The sequence below is a fragment of the Bombus pyrosoma genome, linkage group LG14 (assembly GCF_014825855.1).
Source record: "Bombus pyrosoma isolate SC7728 linkage group LG14, ASM1482585v1, whole genome shotgun sequence".
NCBI lineage: Eukaryota > Metazoa > Arthropoda > Insecta > Hymenoptera > Apidae > Bombus > Bombus pyrosoma.
Window position 1 is genome coordinate 3,032,623 of NC_057783.1, and position 25,595 is coordinate 3,058,217.

The following is a 25,595-nucleotide window of genomic DNA, read 5'->3' on the forward strand; positions in this document are numbered from 1 at the left end:
GGTCGAGTTTGGAAGAGTCGAGTTGAGTCGTGTTGTGAGAGTTGTGAGTGGTGAATCGAGTTGTGAAGTGTCAAGAGTTGAATTGCCGAGTTGCTGTAAGTTGTGAATTACGCATTTAATCGTCTTAGTTATAACACATTACTGTATCTAGTTCACGTTAAATAATCATCGTTTCCTGTTTAATCCATTGTAAATAGATCTATCTATCAACAAACTTATCATATAGGACGGAAATCATTGGAAACCCGAATTTCTAATATTTCTGAAAAAATAAAAATACTATATTATTTGGAAAAAATCAAATTCATATGTCCAAGTAGACGGTGAAACGCTGTTATATGAAGGAAAACATGGAATAAAAATTGGTAAGTCTGAATCAGTCTGTAGTCAACGACCCAATGAAATTCCTGCCAATTTATTACTGAATTTCACGCGAAGAATTTTTCTTATTTATTTTCGACCGGTAAAGCGAACCTTTCCGATTGATTCTCCAAGGTAAAAGTATATTTTCCCGCGAGGTGAGTCATTTTCAGAGTCTGTGGGCACAAGGTTGTATCCTTGTCACCTGGGCGGCAGAGTATTAATTCTAATCAGTAGGTGAAAGTCGAAATGTTTGCTGGTGTAGGCGAGACAGACCAAAACAGGTATTCTGTCGTGGGTGGATTTCGCTTAAAAAGCAATCGCGATTCTGACCTCCCTTCATGGCCTTGGACCTCGCCTTTTCTGAGAAATCGAGTTCTCCCCCTGGCGACTAAAGTATCCTTCGGTACGGAGGACCAGCTTCTTTCTAACAATTCCTTTTTTTCCCCTTTTGTTTCTCCGTATCGAATAGCAGGGTGGAACATTTGAGAGCCTTCTCAAACGACAGTATATTTTAGTATTCAGAAGAAGAGGAATTCACAATACAGTGAAACAGATACGATAAAAATGACTTATCATCGAATAAAGATCGTCCGATTTTATGGAATTTTGATTATAGACGTTTCCCGCTTGAACGTTTCTGTTGTTTTGTAAGGATATCGCAATCATCGATTTTTGGACACAATTAACTAAAAGGTAAATGTATATTTGCTTTCAGTAAAAAAAAGTTTTGTTAAAAAATTTGAAATATGTTGAACAAAAATTTGATACGCGCGAATGTCTACGTGTATTATCTGTAAAATCTATAAAAATAAAAGTGTTTGCTATGAAACGGTGAGAAACCAGATTCCCTTGCCCTTGATTTTCTTTTCTCTTCTTCTTTGATACCAATTCCCTTGCTATCTAGCGGAAGCTGTAGTATCCTGATCAAGAGAGGAAATAGTTTCTGATTAGCGTACGTTCGCATGGTTTAAGAAGAGTAAAGAAAAAACTATAACTTGGAATCAAGGAACCGGATCCTTGGAATAATTATCCAACCATAGGAAAGTTCTCGGGCTTGTCGGTGAGATTAATCGCGAGTAGTGTTTCCGGGAGATAGATACGATCTTGTACCGCGATCTTCTTCCTTCGGATGCTGTACCTGATCGTACCGAGCATCTTCTTTTTAAGAAGAAAGCACCGTGAGTGTAAAACGCGGAAGGTGAAGGGTAAATACGAGACAGGTTAACGAAGAAAACGAAGAAAATAAGGGCAAGGTGGAGAAGAATTTTCTCTCTTTCTCTGTTGGTAGAAGAGCGAGTTAATGACTCCAGAACGCCGAGAAGTGATTTCAACGTTGTCGCTAGGCCTGCTTTCTTCTCGTTCGTCCAGTCTCCTTCATTTTCTTTCTTTAATATCCTGTCTCGTACGATTCTGTTCCTCTCCACCGTGAACACGCCTCGTTTAATTTGCTCTAGAACGCGTCCAACTGCTTCACTTTTTAACCGAATACTTCATCCGTCTCGCTGCACATGAAAATACTGGAAAATTGAAAGGCACGTAACAAAAACCTTGTCACTGTTTGTCTTTCTATTTAATAGCGCCTTTAATTCCTTTCGAATATTTTCCAACGTTCATTGTGTTGCGTAATTTGTATACGTGTATCCGTAATTATATCGTAGAAGAATCAAATCCATTTTCGTTCGACAAATACAGCGCGACTCGCCAAAGTAATTTGAATACCTATCATAAAATACTTTGGCGAGCGCGTTATATGTATTATACGAAACATTTTTAATTTTTATTAGCGTCATAACGAGACACGACTATCCTGGCTATATATTGATAAAATTTGAAAGGAAATTGCAAGACATTTATTGTCTACCATGATATATTCTTCCCGCAACTTCAACAAATCCTATAATCTCATCCTGTTATAAAATCGGTGTCAGCAGATTGTATTTAATCAGACAACCGGAAATCCTGAAAAAATGAACCAATATACAGGTTCGTGTTATTCTTTTCTATTCGCAAATTGCTTTGGTAGATCATTGAATCCCCTTGATTATAAGCTCCTTCTAACTTGCAACGAAGGACAGCCGAACGACACGTTGATTAAGATATACCTTGGTGATCGAGTTGGCAGGGATTTACGTTCGATTCTGTCCGACGAAGGACTCGTAAATCTAGATGGAATCCTTCCTCGTGATTATTCAGTGGCTCAAAGTCCACAGGAAGTCGATCCACGGTACAACTGGTTACTTTCTATGAACAATCGTATAAAGAGTCGCACGATCGAGTTTAGAATATTTCCTATTCAAACATTGAATCGTGTCTTCGAGTTCTTCTATAAATATAAAGCCAAGTTTCATATTTACAGTGTTTCTTTCACCAGTTCTTTGAAACGATAAATTCAAACGTCATCTTACAATTTTTTCGACTCGACTTAAAGTCAGAAAAATCTACAAGAAGCAACTTGTCACGTTTGTCTTTCCCGATCTTCTATCTACCTTGGCCCTGAAAAAGAAATTTCTAAAACTCACATGGCAGTGAACACGTCAAATAAAGATGTCCAGAGCTTAAGAAACTCGCCTAAAGCCTGAAGCAAATGATTCTTGTGCAAAGTCTTGGTCGTTACGGTCGGAAGATAGAACCGCCGATCATTTCAGAGAAATTGGTTGATGCTTAGGGTTATCCAGATAATCGTGGTGCGACGACCTCCGGGTGTTCGGGGTCGTCGATACCTCGGCGCCAGCATTGTCCAGCGGATCAGGCTGTGGCGTCTCGTCGAGAGAGACTCGAAGGGAAGACAGTAGAAGGCTTCCTTGACGCGGAATAAAGATGGCGAGCCTCTTCAGCAAAAGAGGAGACGATGAGAGACCGGTCTCTGGGCGAAGTTGTGCAGTATCCTTGCCAGCGTTCCGAGCGTCCTCAGTCTGAAAAACTGGCCAGCAGATATGGCTGCTCGCCCTCAGTCAGAGGTCAACGAGGTTGGAGGACCTGTACTTTGACTCAATACCATAGCGACTGTTCTCTGTGTTTGTCAGTGGTTCTCACGGGCACGCCTTTTTTCCATTCACTCGTAATTAATTAATTGTTTCGAAGAATTGCAAAAACTTCTTTCTTCCTATGGGATGCATATATGGATGCGTGTACTATAAAAAGGTGCAAATTTCACTTGTCTTACGGAGGATAGCAATTCTTTTTGGTTTCTTACGGAGATCGTAATCTTGTTTCTGTATAAAAGATTCGATCAGCAGAGGGTGGATCGGTATTGTCTGATTCTTTATAAAACCCACGAACACGAGTTCACCGTAACCTGCGGGAATATTTCATGACAAGCTTCTCAGGCCGTAAGCGGACCGCGGCGCATTATTATTCGAAATGCATCGCAACTGGGATAATTTTTACGACAAGGTCTGTGTTTCGATGTCGGTAGTGGACGCGTTAACAAGCAGAGTACCAGTTTAACTCGAAAGGGTTTGAAATTGCGAACAATAGGCCATTTGACGAAGCATTCTGACCGAACGTCCTACCACCACCGGCGACCTGATCCACTCCACTGTGTGGGCAAGAAATATGCAGCTTCTTCTTCGACCCTAGAAGGCTTGCAGCCGCTGCATACGCTTGCCAGAGGTTCTCATCCCACCCCAAAAGGTCTTGCATTGACTCATTGTTTCCGCCAGAGAAAGAAAAAAATTCCCTAACATGGTGTTTCATCCTCGGAGGCCTGTGTTGAACGTGTCACGAACGTTTCTCTCGATCGAAATGATCAATCATGAACGCGAGAAGTCGTTCGTTCGCGATCGTTCTTTTTTTCTTTGGTCGATTATTCGCTGTAAAGCGAATTGATAACCGGAGGAGCGTGTCGAGGGCATCGAGAAAATATAACGGGTGACGTAACGGTGTTTCTATTAGAAGGGTAATACGGTGTAACAGAGAAGCTCTGCCCGGCATTAAAATTCCCCTGGTGTTTTTTTGTCGATCCGGCCTGGCCGCCATTATACCACTTAACTGCACGGCGTTGCCAGACGACCGACCTTGAAGTCAATGGTACCACCGATTCACATGGGAGTCTGATTCCTAATTAACGAATTATGAATAATTTTACGCCTACGTTCTGCTATTCCAAAAGGACGAGGTTGACGTCAGAATTTGTCGTTCGGAGTCTACACACTTGTATTTTAAGGCTCGTATTTTAATCTTTCCATAATCGCATACAAATTCGCCTGATTATAAGACGGTATTTCACGAATTATTTTAGACGGAAGAAATTGTAAGAATTTATTGATAACACGTTATATAACGGTTGTTACAACCGACGAACAGTTAGATAGAAATACATCGTCCGAGTATCGAGATATTCATCGATAGAAAGTTGGAGTGACGAGAGAGTAGTTGCCGTCTGTGTCAAAGGAAGGAAAGAGGAGGCGAATGGTTTCAGAAGAAGAGGCGAATGTCGACGATTAATTTTTACGTGCCGAAGGTGCCTGGCAATTATGCATAATCGATGACCGTCTTGGACCTCGAGGTATATACAATCTTTCTCACGATAATAGCACACAATGCACCAGAAAATCATCCCTTGGACGAAACAGCGAATTCTTTACATTTCTTGCAAACTCTGTAACCTTCACTGCGTACCAAGAAAACAGAAACTCTCTGCGTTAGAAAACAGAATTAAGGAAGGTTGGAGAAAGAATGAGAAACTATTGGAATTTTAACGTCAGAAATAGCATTGAAAAACGATCTTCCTTCGCTTGACACAGCGAGTCCTTTGCACCTTTTGCAGTCTGGACAATCTACATCGCAAACATCTTCGTTACCAAAGGATAAAAAGAGAAATTCTAAACAAACTTAAAAAATTCCGTAGCTTTCGATAAACAAAGAGTAGCGTCTCAAGGGGATTTCCATAGTTCGCAATACTGTTCGAGCATTAAATCTTCTCTGATTAAGGACGCTCGTAAAACGGGAAGTCGATTGATAGACAAATTTGCGACGTTCTCGAGGTGCTGTACCCCGGAGGCTCAAGATCGACGAAGAAATAGGAGAGGACTGTCGTTTAGCAAGAAAGACTGGTGGTATAAAACTCGCGTGCAATTTATAAGCCGCGGGCTACGGATTTTACGATGTAATTGGGCCTGGAGCAGGGCAATGGTGTATTCCTCTTTGTGTAACCGGTGGTTACATGTAGCTACTAGAAAGATATTATACTCTTCAGCCGTGTTATCTACCGAGCAAGGGCAACATTTGCTCGGTTAATGTTGGTTACAGAAGGATGCGCCGCTTGCCACGTAGAAAACGAATTTATCTTGAACTTTCCCAATAAAAGCAGGCTTCACCGGGTTGTTTTTCATTCGAAATTATCACTGGCGAAGGAAATAGCTGATCGAGACTTGGAACTGATAGTCGAAGAATTTAACGACATCCCTCTTCCTGGAAATGGTAGAACGTTCCAGAAATAAAACTATATTTATTTCTATGAAACATCCATCTTCAACATCGTCTATCCGTTCAATAATCAGCTACCCGTATCATTTCTTGTACTCGAGATACGCTTATATGTGATTTCCAAAATACGTTTCTACCAATAGAACGAAGAAGATCGTGGTCTAATCATTCGTTAACTTTATAATTACCAAGGTCGTGCACATGCTTGTGACGATATCGACATTGTCTTTTATTGATATTTACTTTCTTTTATTGAAATCATAATTATCTATGTGTAATATATTTTATATACTTAAAAGCGTTTAATATTTATTTAGAAAGCAATTGGCTCAAAAATGATTGAACGAACACGATATAGTTACATGCAATGCGCGATACGGAACATCGATGAGGCAAAGGATAGCTAAACGGGAAATGGGTTCCGTTAAACGAATGCAACGTCGACAGGAAAATGAAAAACCATTATCTCTATGTTGCTGAATGATTAGCCGAGGAACGTCTGGGAAACTCTGCCTTCCGATTCAGCGAAATCGTCGACGCACCCAGTACAACAAGTGAACTCGAATCTCTTCATCCTTCCGTAATATAAAAAATTCTTTCGAAGGAGAATGATCGCACACACGAAATGATGAATCCTTTCTATTTTTGCAACTTGAGCAACCTTCGTTGCAAATAGAAACTAACAGAAAGGTTCGAGAAGAAACATAGAACTATTTCAATTTTACTCATGCTCTCGCTGCATCTCATAAATCCTCGGTTATTTTCTCCTGCATACTCTTGCTATTGCATACTTTTCTTTGGTCCCGAACGCATATTTCAATTCACCTTTCATTAGAACACGGCTGACACCGGGCGAAATTGAGTGCTGATATTAGCAAACGAAACACATCGTATGCCACAGAGCTTTTTTTCTCTCACGACGAACCAGTTCTGCATTTATACGTGTCAATTAAACGGATGAAGAATTGCACGGGAGTCCGTGGCGTTAACCAGCCGATGATTCTCGGAATGCGAATTTCCGGCGATTTAATGGTAACACAGTGGTAACTGTACGCAGTGTACGAGCCCCTATATCGTTGTACACACTCGTTGCGACTATGTATCCGCAAGGCCATCGTCAAGGATGCCGTGTAGCAACAGGCTACTTAGAACTGGATACCGGTGAAGCTACCCATCTTACAATTTACTGCAGCTGTCGAAACCACTTTTGTTGCCCCTGTTAAGCGCCTTGTCGTTTTATCGAATGACGTATAGGTTGTATTTTTGCGAACTCGATCATACGTCCCTAGAGTCTCTTAGAGTTTCATTTGCACACGTTTTTCATTGCGCTGCTACGTTGGAAGAGAGCAAGACTGATAGGCAATTACATTCGGGGTGATGAATGATTAATTCACGGTCGATTTGTCAGCGGCGCGCACGAAAACATTTATTTCACTTGCCGTTTAATGGCTATAGTAATGGAAATAAAGTTTTAAAATTCCGTAGAACGTCCTATTGGTAGGAAATTTGAGAATAGCCTCTTGGAAGAAAGACGTTAAAATAAAATTGGACGTTTTTTAGCCAAAAGTTTTCGTTCCTATCTGATATTAATATTTATAAAATGTTCGATCGACAAGAAAAAGTGAACGATGTTTTCTTACATGAACGCGAAATTCTTCGCAATATGTGTCACGATTAGTTTCGTTAAAGTACCACTGTACTTGTGCACGATAAAAATACACCATGGAGAACTTATGGGAAAAAGTTAATCCACGAAGATTTGATAGAAAAAGACGTAAGTGATTTTTCGAATCGTGAGAGATTTTTGACTTTACTAGAGCGTAATGTCAAGCTTTGCTTCCTCTCGCTTTTTTCAAGTATGCGCTTTTTACCGTGCGGTCTGGCTCAGTTTGAGAGCGTGAAGCATGTAATTGCAGTCTATCCCTTGGTGAAATTTCATTCGGAGCAATTTCGTTACGTGACATGGCGTAAAATTACTCGTGCTTCTTCTCGACTATATTTCTGCACCCTTAAGGATGTTAAAATTGGCAAAAAGTGAAAGATAAAGTAGAGGTTCAAAGAAACCACCTTAATGTAGAGATTCGAAGAAACCACTGCATGTGTAATACGCAGTGGCTCGCAAAAGCACTTGAACGCTTACCATAGAAAACTTGTATATCTATATTCTATGCGCTGTAAACGTACATTTTGAAATATTATGAACACCGTAATGGGACATGACTGTCATGATTGTATTTGTCAAATTTTAAACCAATCTGAAAATGTACATAGAAATTACAGAATATTTATTGCAGGCATATGTTCAGTGAAAAGTTAGTGTTCAGCAAGGAATGTTATTAGCGTATTAAACATATAATAAATGTTAAGTATTCTCGTAATAAGTATCTTGCAATTTTTATATATATTTTCAGATTCGTTTCAAACTATAGCAATATAATTACGATATATTATCGAATCTGGCGACAGTTCTAATGGAATTTCTAAAAGGTATTTACAAGTGTCTGAGTATTTTCACGAGTTCGTATACGAAATGAGACATAAAATTCTGATGCATTCCACCTGCTCATTTCCTGCAATTTCGCCGCTGCATATAAGTTCGATCGAAAGTCGTGCAGTGGAGCCAGCACGAGATGAAAAAATATTTCAGTGAAGACGTTTATGTAACGTGGTCGAAAGTTTAAGACGCACAAGTCCATTTTTGTGCAGGGAAAGCAATCGATTTCGAAAGACAACTGACCGACTTAAATTGTTCCTCTGGTGATTTCGAGATACTTTTCTTCAACGAATATGGATGAGGCGATTAATGTTAACAAAATGCTAAACGTAACCTCGATGGTACCAAAGAGAATGGCAAAAGTGAAAATAATCGCTGCATGGCAAAGTTTATGCAAATTGATACCAAACCAAGGTAGAGATTCGATGATTGAAGAGAGATCTTTGCAAACGTGAAGGTGATTCACGAGTCTACGCAAAATGCGTAAAATCGTCAAATTTTGGAAACTTCTCCTCGTTGCCGTCTCAATCGTATCAACTAAAATGACAGAAACGTAAATACTCGTTGTATGACAAGATTTATGTAAATTGTTACGAAAGCAAAACTCCAGTCGGCAAAGAAAGATCGTGGAAGATTAAACGTGAAAGTGAATATCAAATCAACGCGTATCAGGTGCGTAAATTTATAGAATTTTGGAAATTTCTCCTCAGTTGCATGTTTTCTCTTCATCTTGCATACATCCCACGTACATTAGTTAAATACTTTTCACCCCGCGAAAATGAAGTTAAGACGTGTGCAGCATTCTAATGATACCGATTGGTGTCGAAACAAGACAAATACAGAGGCAAATACGTGGAATTATACAGAAAAGAATCGATCGGCAGACTTTTACTTTTGCGAGCGTAGCGTGGGCAACTGTGGCTGCCCACAAGGTATCGTCCCACTCGCGATAGTCATTTTAAGGATCTCTCTGCTGCTGGACACGTAGCCGAAAGAGAGGATGACCTTTGCGTGTTCATAAAAAGAAACGGATGATGGCGACCTTTTGCTACCTTCCAGACTGTACTCTCCTCTCTAGATCGAATTATGCATGAGAGAACTTTCGAATGGTCAACCCTGCGGAAACGGACTGGCATATTATTTTGAAAAATATTTTTCAGAAAGAATTGCAATTTTAATATCAAAATACGTAGCGGTTTTTTTACTACAGCCCTGTAAATATTTCAATTTTTCCGACGAAACCGTAGCATTCAGACGAAAGAAAAGGTTGCTGCACGAAAACGTTTCTCAGCAAGTTTTCGGATTACAATGTCAAAAGCAGAATTTTGAAAAAAGATGGAAATTAAAAAAAGAATAGAAGTTGTAGTTAAAATATATTATTGTGATAGAATTCATTTTAGCAAAAAGAATTGTGAGTCGAGAATTGCCCTAAATGGGTTAAAGTGATTTCATTTCTCACAAAAAGAAAGAGACTAGAGTTCATAAACATGGCATAACAAAAAGTATAACAAATTTTCGATCCGGCAAAATGATAATTTAACGATAGTTTAATCGTCTACATAGAATCTTCTGAATTACGGTAAATGTTCTTACAGTGGAATACCGATTTTTCTTGATGAATTCTCTCACGATGGTTGATTCAGCAAAAGAATAATTCAGTTGCTCTGTTCAGCCGCGAGGTTGTAGAATGTCGTACGTGCTCCGGTAAGATGTATAAATGGAATAGGGAAGCTGGTGCAAATAGAGATATGATGCCATTAATGAGTAACGCAAGCTGGCAACGGTGTTATTTGCATGCTTGTGCGAACATCCGATGCCGGTTTTAGCCTGCCACGGATTGGTTTACGAAACGCTCGCGGTTACATTGAACAGCGCAAGATTCTGGCCGCTCTATTCCTCTTGATTTTACTCAAAATTGGCCAGGAAAATTAGCTTTTCTGATACTTCTCCGTAATTTGACTCCGAGTTGGCAGAAACAAATATTTGAACGGAATAAAACAAGTAACTTTTTCATGGACTATAGTTTGGTCATTTGCGAAATTTCACGTAAATAGAAGATGGAATGTTAATCCTCTAACTGTCGTCCATAAGTCACGGGACACTTGGCAACTTTTAAATAGAAACTTGCATAAACTATGTTCGCAATAGGCGTTTTTAGAACGTAGTATAGCTCAACTTTCCTTATGATACGTGCGATTGATAAGCGTTAAGTTCGTTTTATAATTCCATATCTATTTATGCTTATCCTAAGTGTACCAAACTTCCAATAATTTACAGAGGCAAATGTACAGGTTGGTTTTACAGGAACAAAGTGTTTGCAAGATAACGGGACGCGGTATTGAAATGGTACGGAACGAAACAGCGACCTAATATGGCCAAGCAGGGCCAACAAATTCGTTGCTTACGCAATCGCTTCCAAGTAAGATCCTTTCCTCGTGTGTTGGTCCACTCCATTATGTAACGTAATGAAAAATATATTTATCTTCATGAACTCTATTAAGCACATCTTGATATTAAAAGTATACCTCTGCTCGAAAATCAAAGGTGACTGAAATTCTAGAACTTTTAAATTAAAATGAATGTATCTCAATAGTAATATGTAATATTTCCAAACTTTGAGAAAATACATATTAACGACAACTTCCTCGGATAAAATCGTGCTGACGATAATGAATTTCTTAAATAACGAAGCTCTATAATGCCTGACATTTACAGAGTTACCAATATTTTTATATTTAATAATAAATTTTATCGTGCCATAATGTAAGCTAATAAACGATAAAATCCTCTTGAATCTTTCTACCTATAATTTTGTAACTAAATTACATTTTATTGAAAATATGCAAGTATTCGGGTACTTTTAAGCGGTGGAGTAGGTAGGATATCGATGGTTGGTCGTAATAGTTTGCAAAAGCACCGGCGTATCGTAAAACTGTTTATTTTACGATCCTTGGAAGCGAGCGAACGAGGATCACTATCGCGCAGGATGTCGAGAAACTGCCCACAGTCCCTTTAACGCCCACAACGATCACCAGGAATCAGCAGAGAGGTCAAAGACTCTCTATTTTACCTTCTTCGATGTTCTTAGCGATCGTGCCGTATTCTTCTTACGGGACAAATTGTTCCCTTCGGCATCCTGGCCCTTAAATTATGCAGACCTTCGTGCACCGCACAGACATTACTATTAACCGGAACCTTTGTCCTCTTTAATCAAGCGTACCTGCTTTTAGAATAACCCTTAGGTACGCTATCGTCTGCAAGTATTTCGATTCTTCGAAATTATTGCAATTAAATAAAAGTCGTTCTCTTTCTTGTTCCGAGCTCATCCTACGAGCAAAGTCAGAGAGATTCTATACTACGACACCAAAGAAAATAAGCAATAACAAAATTTTACTGCAGGTCTTATATCTTTGAGGAAGTCAAGTTTGTAAAATTGTCATTGATTTAACAAATTATTTGATCACGATTATTTTGCCAGAGGTAAAAAATTTAGAATAAAAGAACTTTTTTTTTATTATGACGTAAAGGGAAAATAAAAATATCAACTTTTTGATCTAATTGCGTTAGGTGTCCAAGTACTTTCGAACGGCAGTCTACTTCACCGAACTCTTGTTCAGAAAATGTTTATCTAGTAAGACACGATTCGGCCCAATCTCTCCGAGTCTTTCATCAAAAAAGTTCCTCTTAGAGACTGAATTATCCAGAGTCTGGCTTTATAAATCAAAACTAATCAGCAGCTGTCGAGAGTTTCCATGGCCAAAAATGCGAAGGATCGATCGTGATTACGATCTTCGCCAAGCGCTTTCATCATCAATATGCCAAGCTATATTCGCTCGAGAATCCTCGCAGTTATTATCCGATGATCCATGATGCTGGATAAATAGGTTTAACCTTGGTGTAGAATTCTCCTGTGTTTCAATTTTAGTCTTGTTTTACCAAAGTATAATCAATATATATCAATGTTTCTTTTACGTTTTCGTTGAATCGAAGAGATTTATTAGATGACAGAGAAACAGAACTTGATGGAAAGCGACTCAAATGACCCACAAAGCTACTTCAGCCTTTCTGAATTAAAAACATACGATGTCGAACACACGGCAAAATTAAAAGTAAATAAATGTTTCGTACTATTATCGTTGTATACTCGTCATAGAATTCTTCCAAGAACTAGGATTAGTTTTTGCATCATTCTCTGCATAAATAGCGACGGTAAAGTCAAAAGGATTCAAGATGAGTACAGATAAGGAAAGACTAGTTCTGCCATTTGCTACGATCACATCTCGTAAATACATTCGATTAGTACGCTTCAAGTGTTCCGTGAAATGTTAGACCGCACCGAGGAGCGAGAGGTTTTTCACTGTTCGATGAATATTTTATATCCCTCGAATAGTATCGTAGATTCGTATCGTGGTGAACCACAACGCTCGCAAAACCTAAGGAATCAGGCATTTCGTAAATCGATCGAGCACCGGTCAATTTCTTTCCCTCGATTTTGCATGGAACCCATTGTCTCTGGACAGGGCAACGCCCAGGAATGGTGAACACGGAAGAGATAATTATAGCGTGTCTCTTTCCGCGTTCAACTACATTCTAATTTTCTCATACCAGCTTGCGTTGAATATTTAACAAATTACTTTTAACTGATGAAGCTACACATACCAAACCAATTAGAAACTAAATTTATGATGTATATGTAGCATACATAGCAGGAGAGTGAAATTGTTCGAAATAGTTTGGCTCGAGAATATGTTATAAACGTGTTTCTTTTTGATAAAATTCATCTCACATTTTAGTGCATTTTGCGTTCTTTACAAAAACCCCTTTACATAACATCTGATAAAAGAAATTCGCTCCCCTAAGATTTAACTCAGCGTACCTCTTACTCGGCTGTACTGTACACAATCATTTGTTGCTTCTCTATCGTTTAAAAATTTCTTTGGCTTCAGGAAATTACGGTAAAACCATTACTAATATACATACATGATTTCTTGCTTCAATTTCATATTTTAGTTTGCCTTGATGCACTAGAAATTCCTTTATTTATCAAGACAAGAATGAAATTGGGATTTAAGAATTCAAAGAGTCGAGGACCAAACTAAAGAATTATCGGTTAAAACCCCGGAAAAAAGTCAGAATCAGCGAGTGGGTAGATGTATCTTGCGTCTTATATCTTCTGGTTGGATTGAAAATCGTGATCGGCCAGTTCATTATCGGCAAATAGTGGAAGGAGCCAGTGTTCCGTTAAGGACACCAAGAGCACGCGTTTGCATGCGCGCGGTATATCGCTGACATGAGGCGTAACAGCGTTAGTCTGCTGCTGGCATACTACGTATCTCTTGCAACGCTCGTAAGAAGAAGGCCGTAAGTCCGGTCACATAACGGTCCAGTTATGGTATAGCGAGGAAGCGATCTCTCGCCTCGACACACGATTCCCTCGTTACACGAACCAGCCCTCCTCTATCATTCTGTATTTCCCTTCTTCCCTTCTTTTTTTCTTTTTCCCGCCACTCACCTTCCACACGTCACGATTCTTCCCAAGTTCACTTCTTCGCACGATCAATGATATTGTAAATGTCGCGAAGTACCGACAACTGATCGTATGTGGATCACATCGAAGGATTGGAGTTGAATATTAATAAAAATTTGCATATTTCGCCACTCAAGCGTCAATAACGTTAAATGGTGAGGATATGGACGATAGTATTGGTCGTATGCGATCGAAGTATAATATTTTTAATTAATAAATGCGGATATTTACAAAGCATCGCGCTTCAACTTCGAAACTTTTGCCAGCGAAGAGGGTAAACATTAATTTTTCCTCAACAAGTGAGAAGAAAGAAAGCTATCGAAATGTATCTCAGTTAATTTTTAAGTGATTGGATATCGACAGTACCGCTGTTTGCGCGATCTTTAAGCCGGGGGCAAGCGTTTCAACTGATCCTAAAATAATTGGGAATATCGGATCGATGATATTATTGCGAATCTATATTTACGATATGTTGTCAATATTATTGATCATGTGCGAACCCCTTTAGCTAAAGCTCTTCTCTCGCCTCAAAGCTCCTCTTCTTGTCGGGCAGTCGCGCGTACATTCACGCCTCCGCAGTTTTTTTTCACCTGGTGCACAGTGTACGTGGACGTCGAGTCGCATGAGCGATCGTGATCGTTGATCGAGCTTCCTCGTGCTCGAATACCGTAGACATATTCCACTTCTTTTGCTCTGATCTCTTATGTAATTTTCTTTCACGTCCAGGGACTTGCGTCGCGTTCTTTCGCGTGTCACGATTAGTCAACTCATCGGAGTTTTTGACTGGGACGAGAAAAGAACATAATTCGATACACGGGACACTGTAACGATGATTTGACATAGGCTTTTTTGTCGGTTACGGGATACTATGGTGGAGCACCGCATTCTTCAATCATTTTGTTCGAATTATTCTCGAGAGATGGCAATTGCTCATTTAACTTACAATCTTCTAACATGGGAAAGTTGTTTGAAAAAGAAAATTAATTGGTCCATTATTCCATTAATTCGTTGGTTCCAACATTTTCGTTTTATTTATTCCTCCGAGAAATGATAATTGCTTATTTAACTTACAATCTCGTAACATTGAAAAATCGTTTGGAAAAGGAACGTAATTGGTCCATTATTCCATTCATTCATGAGTTCAAACAGTTTTGTTTTAGTTAGTCCCCTAAGAAATGATAATTGCTTATTTGACTTACAATCTTCTAACATGGAAAAATTGTTTCGAGGAGGAGCTTAATTGGTTTAATGATGCTGTGAATTAATTTCTGTATTAATTTTGTTGACTTACCAGCTCGGTGGGCATGGTGTTGCAAGACCTGAGGGGCAGATTGTAGGTTATAGGGGTGCGTTGGCTTCTGTACTCTTGCAAACAAGAGCTGTTCTTCGACAACCCCCGCGGATACACCAGACCATGGAAATCCGTGTTACCCTCCGTCGAAATGTGGACGATTATCGACTCGCTCGCGCACTCGATCTGCACGGTGCTTGCTATCGCAGCGGTTGCTGAAAAATTGCAAAAGCATTGGTATTTCGCTTGTTATTGGTAGATACTTAGTCACTACATTTAGATAATTCTTGGTCTACTTTTTAACGCGCGCTGTGCGAGTGAAAGGAACGAAGAAAATGGTTTCAAACTAGTCAGAAGTGGAGCGCCGTAACATCGACCCGAATTTGATAATAGAATTCGCAAATTTTTGCTTTTGCAATTCCGAAAAGCATGTGCCAGTATAATTAAATACTAGTAAAAATAAATGCTAGAAGACTGGTGGTTTTTCGGAAATCGGTGGTTCTGTGTAAAGACCGATACTTTGGTTCTTACATATTTCCAGTGTGGCTCTTCTCGGTCAATCTTTTAGCCAACTTTCCATAAACAATTCTCTGCCACGTTCAACTGTAAATCGAGGTTAGGCATGAATGATATAACGGTGCTGTTGGCCGATCAATTACAAACAGTTCGCACTTTTATCATCGGCAACAAGTCGTGTTCGATCGAAGCGTCACATCGTCCGATTAGGATCTCTTCCTACTCGGTCACTGACTGTCTGATACCACGAGTCTGGCACGATAATTTGTTATTGGCAATTCGCTCCACGTTTGTTCGGTCAGCGAGCCGCTAGCTTCGAGTTTAATAACCTCCAGTTCTTATGAATTTTCGGCTCGTATTCAGGTTAAAAACAACAGTCACCCATTCCTTGAACGATCGTTATTATAGTGTGACAAAAACTGAACTATATAATCCTTTCAAGTTTCCTTTTTCTTATGCATGCACATTATTCACCGTTCCTTTTTAGGCAACGATACTCGCGTAATAATCAATTGCGTATTAATTAGGTGGTTTGTGTAATCGTTTAACTAGGTATCGATGTATGTATATCGATATCCCCGCTCGTAATCATTACATTTATATTCATAATAATAGGAAGTAAATGTGAAAAGCTAAGATAGGAGGATAGAAGTTACCAAAATTTGCACTGTATTTTCTAAAGATTAACAGTGATTAGTATTTGCTTGATAATCTGGGAGGATCGATCATCGCGTTTTATATATCATCGTGATATTATTACACATGCAGCAAACAGAGTTCATTCACCGTTTTTTACGGGATTTGCGGTGAAAAGGAGGAAAGCGTACCGTTTCTTTCTTCGCCCAAGAAAATCTCGCGATTTATCAACAACATATTCTATGACCTGCTATCAGACACGGGTCTAAGTGCGTTCACCCTGAAGTAACTCTTTTATACTCAGCTAATTGTTAAACGAACGGCGATGTCAGTTTCGCAAGCTATACAATCATTATCCCATTAATGCGAAAAGGAATTATCATTAGACTATAGATCTTTGTCGAAAATGTACAAATATAAGGATATCCAGAACGTATTACGAAATACAAGAACACGTGCATATAAAATATCTGAAATGAAGTACTTGTTACAAGCGTGGATATGCGGAAATATTTGGGGTCTAATTATTATAAAATATAAATTAGAACGAACCACGTTCTTGAATCGTCCAGTGGTCATATGCATGAAAAATAAGAGCATAAACACATTTTAATAAAACGCTCTTAAACCTTTGAAATTTTCCATAGACGGATAACATTCACGTTTCCCTGAATTCGTACGCCTGAAAAGCGATGAAATTACGCGACGCTTTAAAAGCACCGTTATTATAAAACACGGTGACGCTGGTTATTGAAATAACTCGTATAAAAATAAATTCCCCTCTTTAAACCGAGAGTATCGCACGATTAATCCGCGAGTGATTAACGGCATCGTCGTTTAGAGAATTACCACCGTGGAGCCAGGCGAACGAAATGACAATGATCATCTTTGGTTTAGCATTATCGTCTTGACGACGGGGAAACAATGATGAGAGAGTCGTGAACTTGACTCATCGCGGCATCTTTTTCTTACCCGAACAGTCAATGAGATCTTGGCTAATTTAATTCTTAATACTCGTTGCATCCGCCAAAGGAAACGTCTCTCTGTGAACAGACTTGATCGACGAGCAATAAAAGGATCAAGCTACGACGAGTATCGAAAGGAAACGCGACCGGTAAATGCCAGATAAGGAGACCAATTTTTCCATTAGAGATCGGCGATTTAATGAAATTCTATTAGACTTAATGGCATCAATTTGCTCGAGGAACTCTGAGATTTTCATAAATCCGTTTCCTATACTTCTCTTTTGCGAAGATTCTAGCTTTCGATATCAGTATTATAGGAGCCTAACTGTGTTCGGTGTACTTGCGTACTATTCAAAGTTACGTAAGCGTAAAGATAGCGAGTCCACGCGAGAACTCTATTACAGTAGTAAATAACTAAGTAAGTCAAGGAATCGTGTTGAAGATTTTTCCCTGACACTTTCTACAGGGTGTTTCATGCTACTCGGCCAAGTTATACCTAAGAAACGATAGAAGGTAAAAGATAGAACGTAATTATTTTCAATAATAGACGATCCGAGTCTTCTTGCACGATTGTCATAATAAATATGTAGATACCAGTAAAATTGTACAAGTTACCAGTATTAAAAAATAAAATTTACGATAAGAATTCTATTATCTATTCGCGTTAAATTATCCATTAAACTAAAAAATATATTAAATTTCATTATTTACTCTTTAAACTTATAAAAACTAACAAGCACCGAAGACCACCTATGAAAATCAATCAAGTGACAAACGATGAAGCGTGAAAATTAGCAGATACGCATTCTCTCTTCGCACAAAAATCCCCATTCTTGACACTTGCGTCATTCGCCATTTCAACTCCTCCGTTCTTCGAAACGTTCAATATCGAATAGTGACTCTCTGGTTTCCTCCTTTCTTTCTTCAAAACGCGTTGGAAAAAAGAGCAGCGACGAGCATATTTCTCGGAACAGCGGCTCGAGTCGTGAGCCAGCAATTTAATAAGAATCTCTTCGTTCCTGGAAAGAATCGATGAACCGAGCGTGCAGAATCCTCCCGTTTTTCCATTGTCCTTTGCCTTAGATCCGCCACAGGGGAGCAACGATGAAAAACTAAAGAAAAATCACTTGGAAGCGCGAAGCAAAGATGGTTTTCGGTCGACGACCTCTCGGAATCTCGCGTTTACCGGCTTTTTCGATCGCTGTCTGATACTTCCTTCGATTTTCTGATCACTCTATATACATAGCGACTGTTATTGACTCAGCTAACCGAGTGTTACGAGAGCAACGGTGGATTTTCGCGTGCGACTAATTGGCTCTGTTTGCCGGCGGGAAACGTTTGTATAATCTTCGAAGAGAACGACACCGCGATCGCACGCCAGGGAAAGGGTTGTCAACCTTAAATGTCCCTGCGACCGAGCTAATCACTTCTTCCTTAATCGCCGTCCCCCTTGTTTCGTTAATTGAAACGCGTCGGGCAAAGCATCTGGTTTTCACGTTCGATCATTGTTGGATAAGGTCATACAGGGTGTCTCGCGTGTCTGAGACCCTCCTAAATATCACAGTACCTCTTGGTCTTATACAAAGTGTCGTAATTCTAGATTATAAAAGAACCATCCGAACAATCCACTAGAGAAAGATTTATCTCTGTGCTATAGAAACGTATCGTATACAAGTTTCTTTGTTTGAATTTCTTTATGTAATTATACCATTTTCAGGGAAAATTCCTATCTGTATATTACATGGATGGCTATTAAAAGTTGACGTGGAAGCTTCATTTTTTCATACAAGATAAAGATCCAGACTATGCAGTAAAATTGTATCAATGTGGAGTCACGATACTCGTATCTCACCGAAATCCTAATAAAATTTCACAATCTTTCATATAACACATACAATATACATATATTCATAACAAAATTGTCTACGAATCTTCAAATACTTTCATCAGCCATTGTATATCGAGTGTTGCTTGCCGTGTATTCTTTCACACTGTTTACAAACCTGTTGGATAGTTATCGACTAGCACCAATGGAAAAATCTCATAAAAATTCTCAAACGAACGCCGAGATGTAATTGCGAGGCAGATAAGAAAGAGACATGCAAAAATCCTCTTCTCTAACAGAGAGAGAGTCGTTCGTATGTTAAATCGGAGACACGTGCGCTCGGTGTGTAAGTCACGCCGGAAGTAGAGGGTACTTGACCTTAGGGCCTGCTTTCCTGCACGTACAGCACATCGTAGGTAAATCTCAGGATGAGCGTGCAGAAAAACCGCTCGACCACGTGTTCTCCCTTCGATTTCCCTTTCTTTCTCTTCCTTTCCTTCTCTTTCTCTCAACTTCATTTCCTCTCCGACATCTGAGTCATCCTAGAGGTCTCGCGAGGTGAAACAAAGGCGTGTACGGAGTCGCAATTTGCAAACGACACGCGAATCATGCGGTTTCCGGTACCGAGCTCTTCTCTCGTCTTCTTTCCCTCTTTCGTTGGAATAAAGGTGCGTTGCGTGACGAGGGGACGAGAAACGCGTTCTTTACATACTTTTCTTGGTACTTCAGCCTTTGAAATTTATTTCTATGCGCAAGGTGTTTCAAATAGTTGGAGTTTCAAGAACTTCCGAAATACGTAGCACTCGCCGGAAAAATGTCTGAATGAATCGACAAATTACAAATTACTGACTATAGATTGTTACGGAATTTTACAATTCTATCAAGTAGGATAATCAATTGTGATTTTCAAGATATTCTTTTACAACTTGACTTGTTTTTCTGCTTCTTCGTTACCAAACTTGTTATTAAGTAGAACGATATATTGGTGCTGATAAGTTATAGGTTAGTAATTTTATCAGTTTAATCGTGTCAGGCTGGCCAGGGGGAATAAAGCGAATTCATCGCGGTGACAGGAAGTTGTACAGCCGACGATTGGTTACGTTACCGATACGTTATTCCGCTCATGTTCAACGCGGTGCATTAAAATCTCAAGCACGGAAGTCACAGAGCTGTTGCATAACTGTGCGTCCCACCGAGTCAGCTTTTGGATATCTCGCTCGGTTAAATATTTTCCAACATTTTGTAATGCGTAACTTCTTTTGAAAAGATTCCCCTCTAATATCACAATTTATCCCGTGCAATTGCAATTCGCATTTACGTTATTACCTAAATACCCACAAGCATAATACATATTATATAACTGACATATCTTTATTCGTATACGGACGACTATGATTCACATAACGTTTTCGCAATCTCGAGTTATTAAAAAGTTTTTCATATTTCCTATTTCGAAATATGCATTTCGGGTTGTCCCATTCGCTAAATTGTTTAAAATTAGTGCGCATTCATACAGTTTCAAATTTCTCATAAATAACAGTATAGACATCAGCAAAATGTATGTCAAAAATTCTTTCAAACTTGAAACTAATCGTTTCTTCACTGCGCAGTTTCGAATGCGATTTTGAATTTACCAACGAGCATAATTGCGAAGGAAACGGGTTAACGAGCCGAAATTCAGTAAGGCGCGAATCTGCATAATCGGCGAACCGTCTCGTTGCGGTCTCCGGCATTACGAAACCACGGTATTTTGAACGTCTGCCAAGAAATTAGGAGAGGATGCGCCCAGTAGGCGAGCAATTTGCATATCGCGCGCCGCTGGTCACCTACTAATGGAGTTCTTTTTGGGGAAATCTCCAAATTTCCAAATTCCAAAATTCCAGAGCTCCTTATATATAGAAAGTTATAAATTTTTAAATATTTCGTACACGTACTACGAATCGAACAATTTTCGAATTCTATTACTTTTCAAAGATTCCTATCTTCTTTTGAAGAAATGATGTGCCAGTGATGTGTAGCGATAGTTGGCTAAAAATAAAAAACAGTAGACACATTCTTGAGCAGTTAGCGAGGAAATTCCGTTAGACTCGTAAAAATCGTTTCCATTGGCTTCCTTTTCGCGTTATAACTGTCATATTGCACGCGACTCGCGTCTGCATCCTCCGCAACGTGATCCCGCTAACAACCGGAAACTCTAGCAACGTTATGTTCACCGATTAACAGACTTTGGTATAGTTGTTCAATTCGATGATCGTAAACTTCGTTCTTCAGCATATTATTCTTTATAATTTAAAAGAACTTGATCGGTCTTTTTTTCCCTTTTATCTTCGAGTTATTCGAAACGGGTGATCGTTGCTCGATGCTGTTGTCCAACAACAACTTCTCGAGTCTTGCAACTTTATCGTTGCAGCAATAGAAACGGAGAATATATTTTTCTGAACACACAAAGCATACAAGTATGCGTGTCGTTCCGCCTGAAGACGTTAAACAATGGTTTGATCATACGTGTTGGCGAGACTGGAAATTGCAAATACCTCTGCTAAAACCGCAAGGGTGGATTTTCATTCTCCAATTTTCATTATCGAACTTCCATATAAATTTCAAATTCTAAGATAAAAATGGAATTTCCATTTTATTATCCTTTATCAAGCCCTTTACTATGGTCTGTTGATAATGAATTCACTATGGAGCATCATTTTACCCTCATTAATCGTATATATTTCCGACGATACCAGCGGATAATTGCTAATTTTGTCGTTAAGATTGCCAGATTGCACATTTTTATTTAACATTTTATTCAAAACATGCTGTGATTTCAGCTTAAACGATCTCGTTAGAAGGATCTTAGATGGCCATTGTTACGACACCGTGTCAAATTATGTACATAATGTTGACGCATATTACGCATATAGTCTGCAAATAACCTACACCTGTAGTACACAAATAATATTATATTTTAAGTACAACTTTCATTTTCTACATCTTGAGTTTGTTTAAATATTATAGGAAATTTCCGAAGATTTGACGTAAATTTTCCTGTGAATGCACGAACATCTTTAATCTACACGTAATATCGCTTTCAGTACAATTTCTACTTTTCTACGCTTTTCACCTAAACGTATGAAATTTCTGAGAAGAAAACAGAAATTCCAAGACGCTATTACCAGCGTGTCATAATTGATACACGCGGAATGCTATGTTTATTAGGAGCCGGCTCTTCCGGTTAGATCTCACCGTTTTCCGTTAAGTCGCAGCTTCTCCTTTTGCCACGCTCCTCCCTGAAGATAATCGTTGCAATTATTCGTAACTTGGTCGCGTAATATCCGTCCGTGGAGCGGCGTAACAGCTGGAAAGGCAACTTCGCGGAATAATCAAGCACAGTTAATAAATCTCTCGGTCGCTTTCCGCGTAATTAACCTTGCGAATACCATTCGAACGTCGTCTTCGTGCTGTCTCGATACCGTCTCATTTGCGATGCATCTCTCTACCAATCCCGTATTTCATTATACTTGCGTGTTTTTCCAACCGTCGCATCCACTCGACATTATTTACCAACATCAAACGTTGTTCGATTCATGAATATATTGGTAACGAAGCAGCAGAAGCACTTTTTCAGTTCGTTCACATATCTTTGGTTTATTGGAATTCATTTTCTTCTTTCTCGTTTATCTTTCAAACGACAACTGCTCGGTATTCTAAGAATATCTAGAATCTTATTAATCTTCCATGGTCATTATTCGCATTTGTTTCACTCCCGAATACATATCATAACACGTATCATGTCATTTATTTTGTATCCTTCGATATATTAATTACACCCTAAACATCTTATCTTCAAAATTTCCTATAAACAGATAAACATACGCAATCCAGTGATAGCGTGACCGAGATGAGGCCCCATACAAAATATACGGGTGTCCAGGTCGAGTTTATTATTCTACTTGTATAAGCCGCGAACGTGTCCGGTGTTTAAAACGAGAAGAACCAGTCCCTAAAGATATTCGTGAACTTACTCAAATATCTGTAAGTGGAATCGAAAAACCTGCCGCAGGATCTGGATCGTCTGGTGTTTGAATTATATTCATAGCCAGAGATTATTCCTTAGATTAGATTATCCGTTTTCTACGAAGGGGTTACCGAATGGCTGTCTCCGAAGTACTAGTCATCCGAGTAACACATTCACGACCACTTTTTGTCAAGGATTAGAAAAGCAGAAGAATTAATCTGTCCGATCAGACGATACTTTGATATAATTAGGTGACTTAATTGGACAACCACTTCGTATCGGTTCGTTGCAAAGTTACATACAACCACTTGGCAGAAGTTATTTGCTTAGATTTAAATTGATTTCTCGATGGTCGTAAAGATGCTCATGTTTAATTCATTATGTCTATGATGGCTCGTAATGCTCGTAAGCACTGAACGGTCAAACTCGAGCAAAAACAATTTCTACGCCGTGTAATATAAAGAACATATATATATACAGTACACCGTGTTACGAGCAAACGAGAAACGGAAACGATTTCCACGGAAATTCTAAAGAAATTGGATAGAACAGACTCGCGCGATACAGGATCGCTAGTTCACAGAATAGAGTACACGATTCGAACGATCCTCGACCGAGGGAACCACGATTTCTTAGAAACCATTCCGCCGGTATGCAGTAGTAATCGTGCTGGCCTTGAAGAAAATTGGCAGGTTGTCGTCGAAACCTGCAGCCAAGATCGTCGGTTGCGAAGCCTTTAAACTTCGTGTACACTTGCCGAACCAAACGTTTTCGTACAGTCGATTCACGACTTTCTTCGCTTCTAGAAATTGAAGCACGATTTTCTTCGTCCATAATCGCGCTTCAACTACGTTCTCGCCAAGTTGCCGATTTTTCTGAATTTTCCAATCGCAGAACTTCCCTCGTACGAAACAACTACTCTCTTAGGTGGATATTTTATCGCATGAATATTTTCCTGTATTTTACTTCTGCACGCGTATCTCCGTGTAAGAAGAGGCCAACAGTCTAATTTGTTTCGCGAGGGCTGATCGCAAGCGTGGATGCAGCTTTACGATCGCAGAAAGAAACCACTCGTTGCACCAAGGTGCGGAATAGTAACGAAGATTACCGTAACTCCACCGTAAGAGGCTGCCAGCACGGGCGTAGCCACGGTCATCGCGCTTAGACCAGAACCTGCGAACCGTTATGAATCGTCGTCGTTTTTGTCAGGAACATCCGTCGAAATCCGGACTCTCCCATCATCTTGTCCAATATTTTTTCATTATCGCGAAATCCATTTATAACTATGATAACCGATCAAACCTGTCTTAAACTCGAATTACCGGTATTCTTCCAATTCTTTACGAATACGTTAAATCATCCTTTATTTCTTTCTTCTCGACGTTTTATAATACCAAGTTTCTTGCTAATTTTCCAACGTTAAGGCCTGCTTACGATTAAACAGGAAATATCTTTTCATTTTTATTTACGTTATGCCAATTTACGTACTCCCTTTTAATCCTAAAGTAACTTATACAGCATCGAAGTGCGAAGATCAACAAAAATGTACTTATCGGATCGTTAAAATTCGTAAATCTTAAACGACAAATTTATCTTTAAAAACACTGAATATCTTCAAGCATCGTGGTATTCATTTCGATAAGAGAACGTAACAGAACATTGACAATGACGGATAGAACGAAAATCTGCTCGATAGCAGAATGGTGTCAATGGTGTGTATAATTAACGGTGAGTAGTTCCGGGCATATGTGCAGAAGAAACCGTTAACATTCGCGATTTTAATGGTACGAGATACACGTGGTCAAGATTCTCCTTCTTCTTAGATGGACCTGTTGATTCTATGTAAAAGCGGCCAACAGGACTCGATAAACTGTCATCGGGTTTTGCACGGATCCGACAGTCACGTGTTTCAAAGAAGTCTTAATCATGGATGCAGTTATGGGTTATCCAAGTATCGATCGATCTTGCGAAAATCTGAAAACACCGTGGCATAGATCATCGTTCAACGACCGTTAAAGGTGATTCCTGTGGTCGTTGCTTCCACGTTAATCAGAGAAACATCACGGTGTTTGAATTGGATATTGGTATTAGTTTGGGTATACTATTTGTACAGAAATTCATTTACTCAATCGCTAATAATACATCAATTACGAACTTTAACTTTTTTATCATACAGGGTATTAAGTTAAAGAATATTTCATCGTATGTACCTTCGAAGGAAGATGTCCGTTCTTTGTCCAGTTTTCAACCAACTGTTGTAACTGTCCTAAGACTCTTTATTGATTCAACGAAAATTTCGTTTCGTTTCCATCGTTGGAAGGGTATTATCCTCTAACTAAGGATAAGCAGCAGTTGTTGCCACAACTATACGCAACAACCGCGCACCGTGCAACAACAATAGCCAGCAGGCTGGCAACCGAAGATGAAAAACGTTCGACCCACTTTCGACTCTTTCGAGCAACGTCTTCCCCCTTATCTTTCCAGGATTCTTTTCCACGCACAAAGGCACCGATTGCTCGCGTGCTTCTTCCTCGCAAACGATTCT

The 25,595-nt window shown here is 39.3% G+C and overlaps 1 protein-coding gene across 2 annotated transcripts in view; it reads right to left on the minus strand.

Annotated features, from left to right (window-relative positions):
- Positions 1 to 25,595, minus strand: part of LOC122574574 (cuticlin-3) — a 69,073-nt gene that overhangs the window by 19,577 nt on the left and 23,901 nt on the right. For both annotated transcript variants that reach the window (XM_043742293.1, XM_043742291.1), the window contains exon 4: positions 15,103 to 15,317. In XM_043742293.1, coding sequence (XP_043598228.1) covers positions 15,103 to 15,317 — 215 coding nt within the window. The remainder of the gene's footprint in view (positions 1 to 15,102; positions 15,318 to 25,595) is intronic.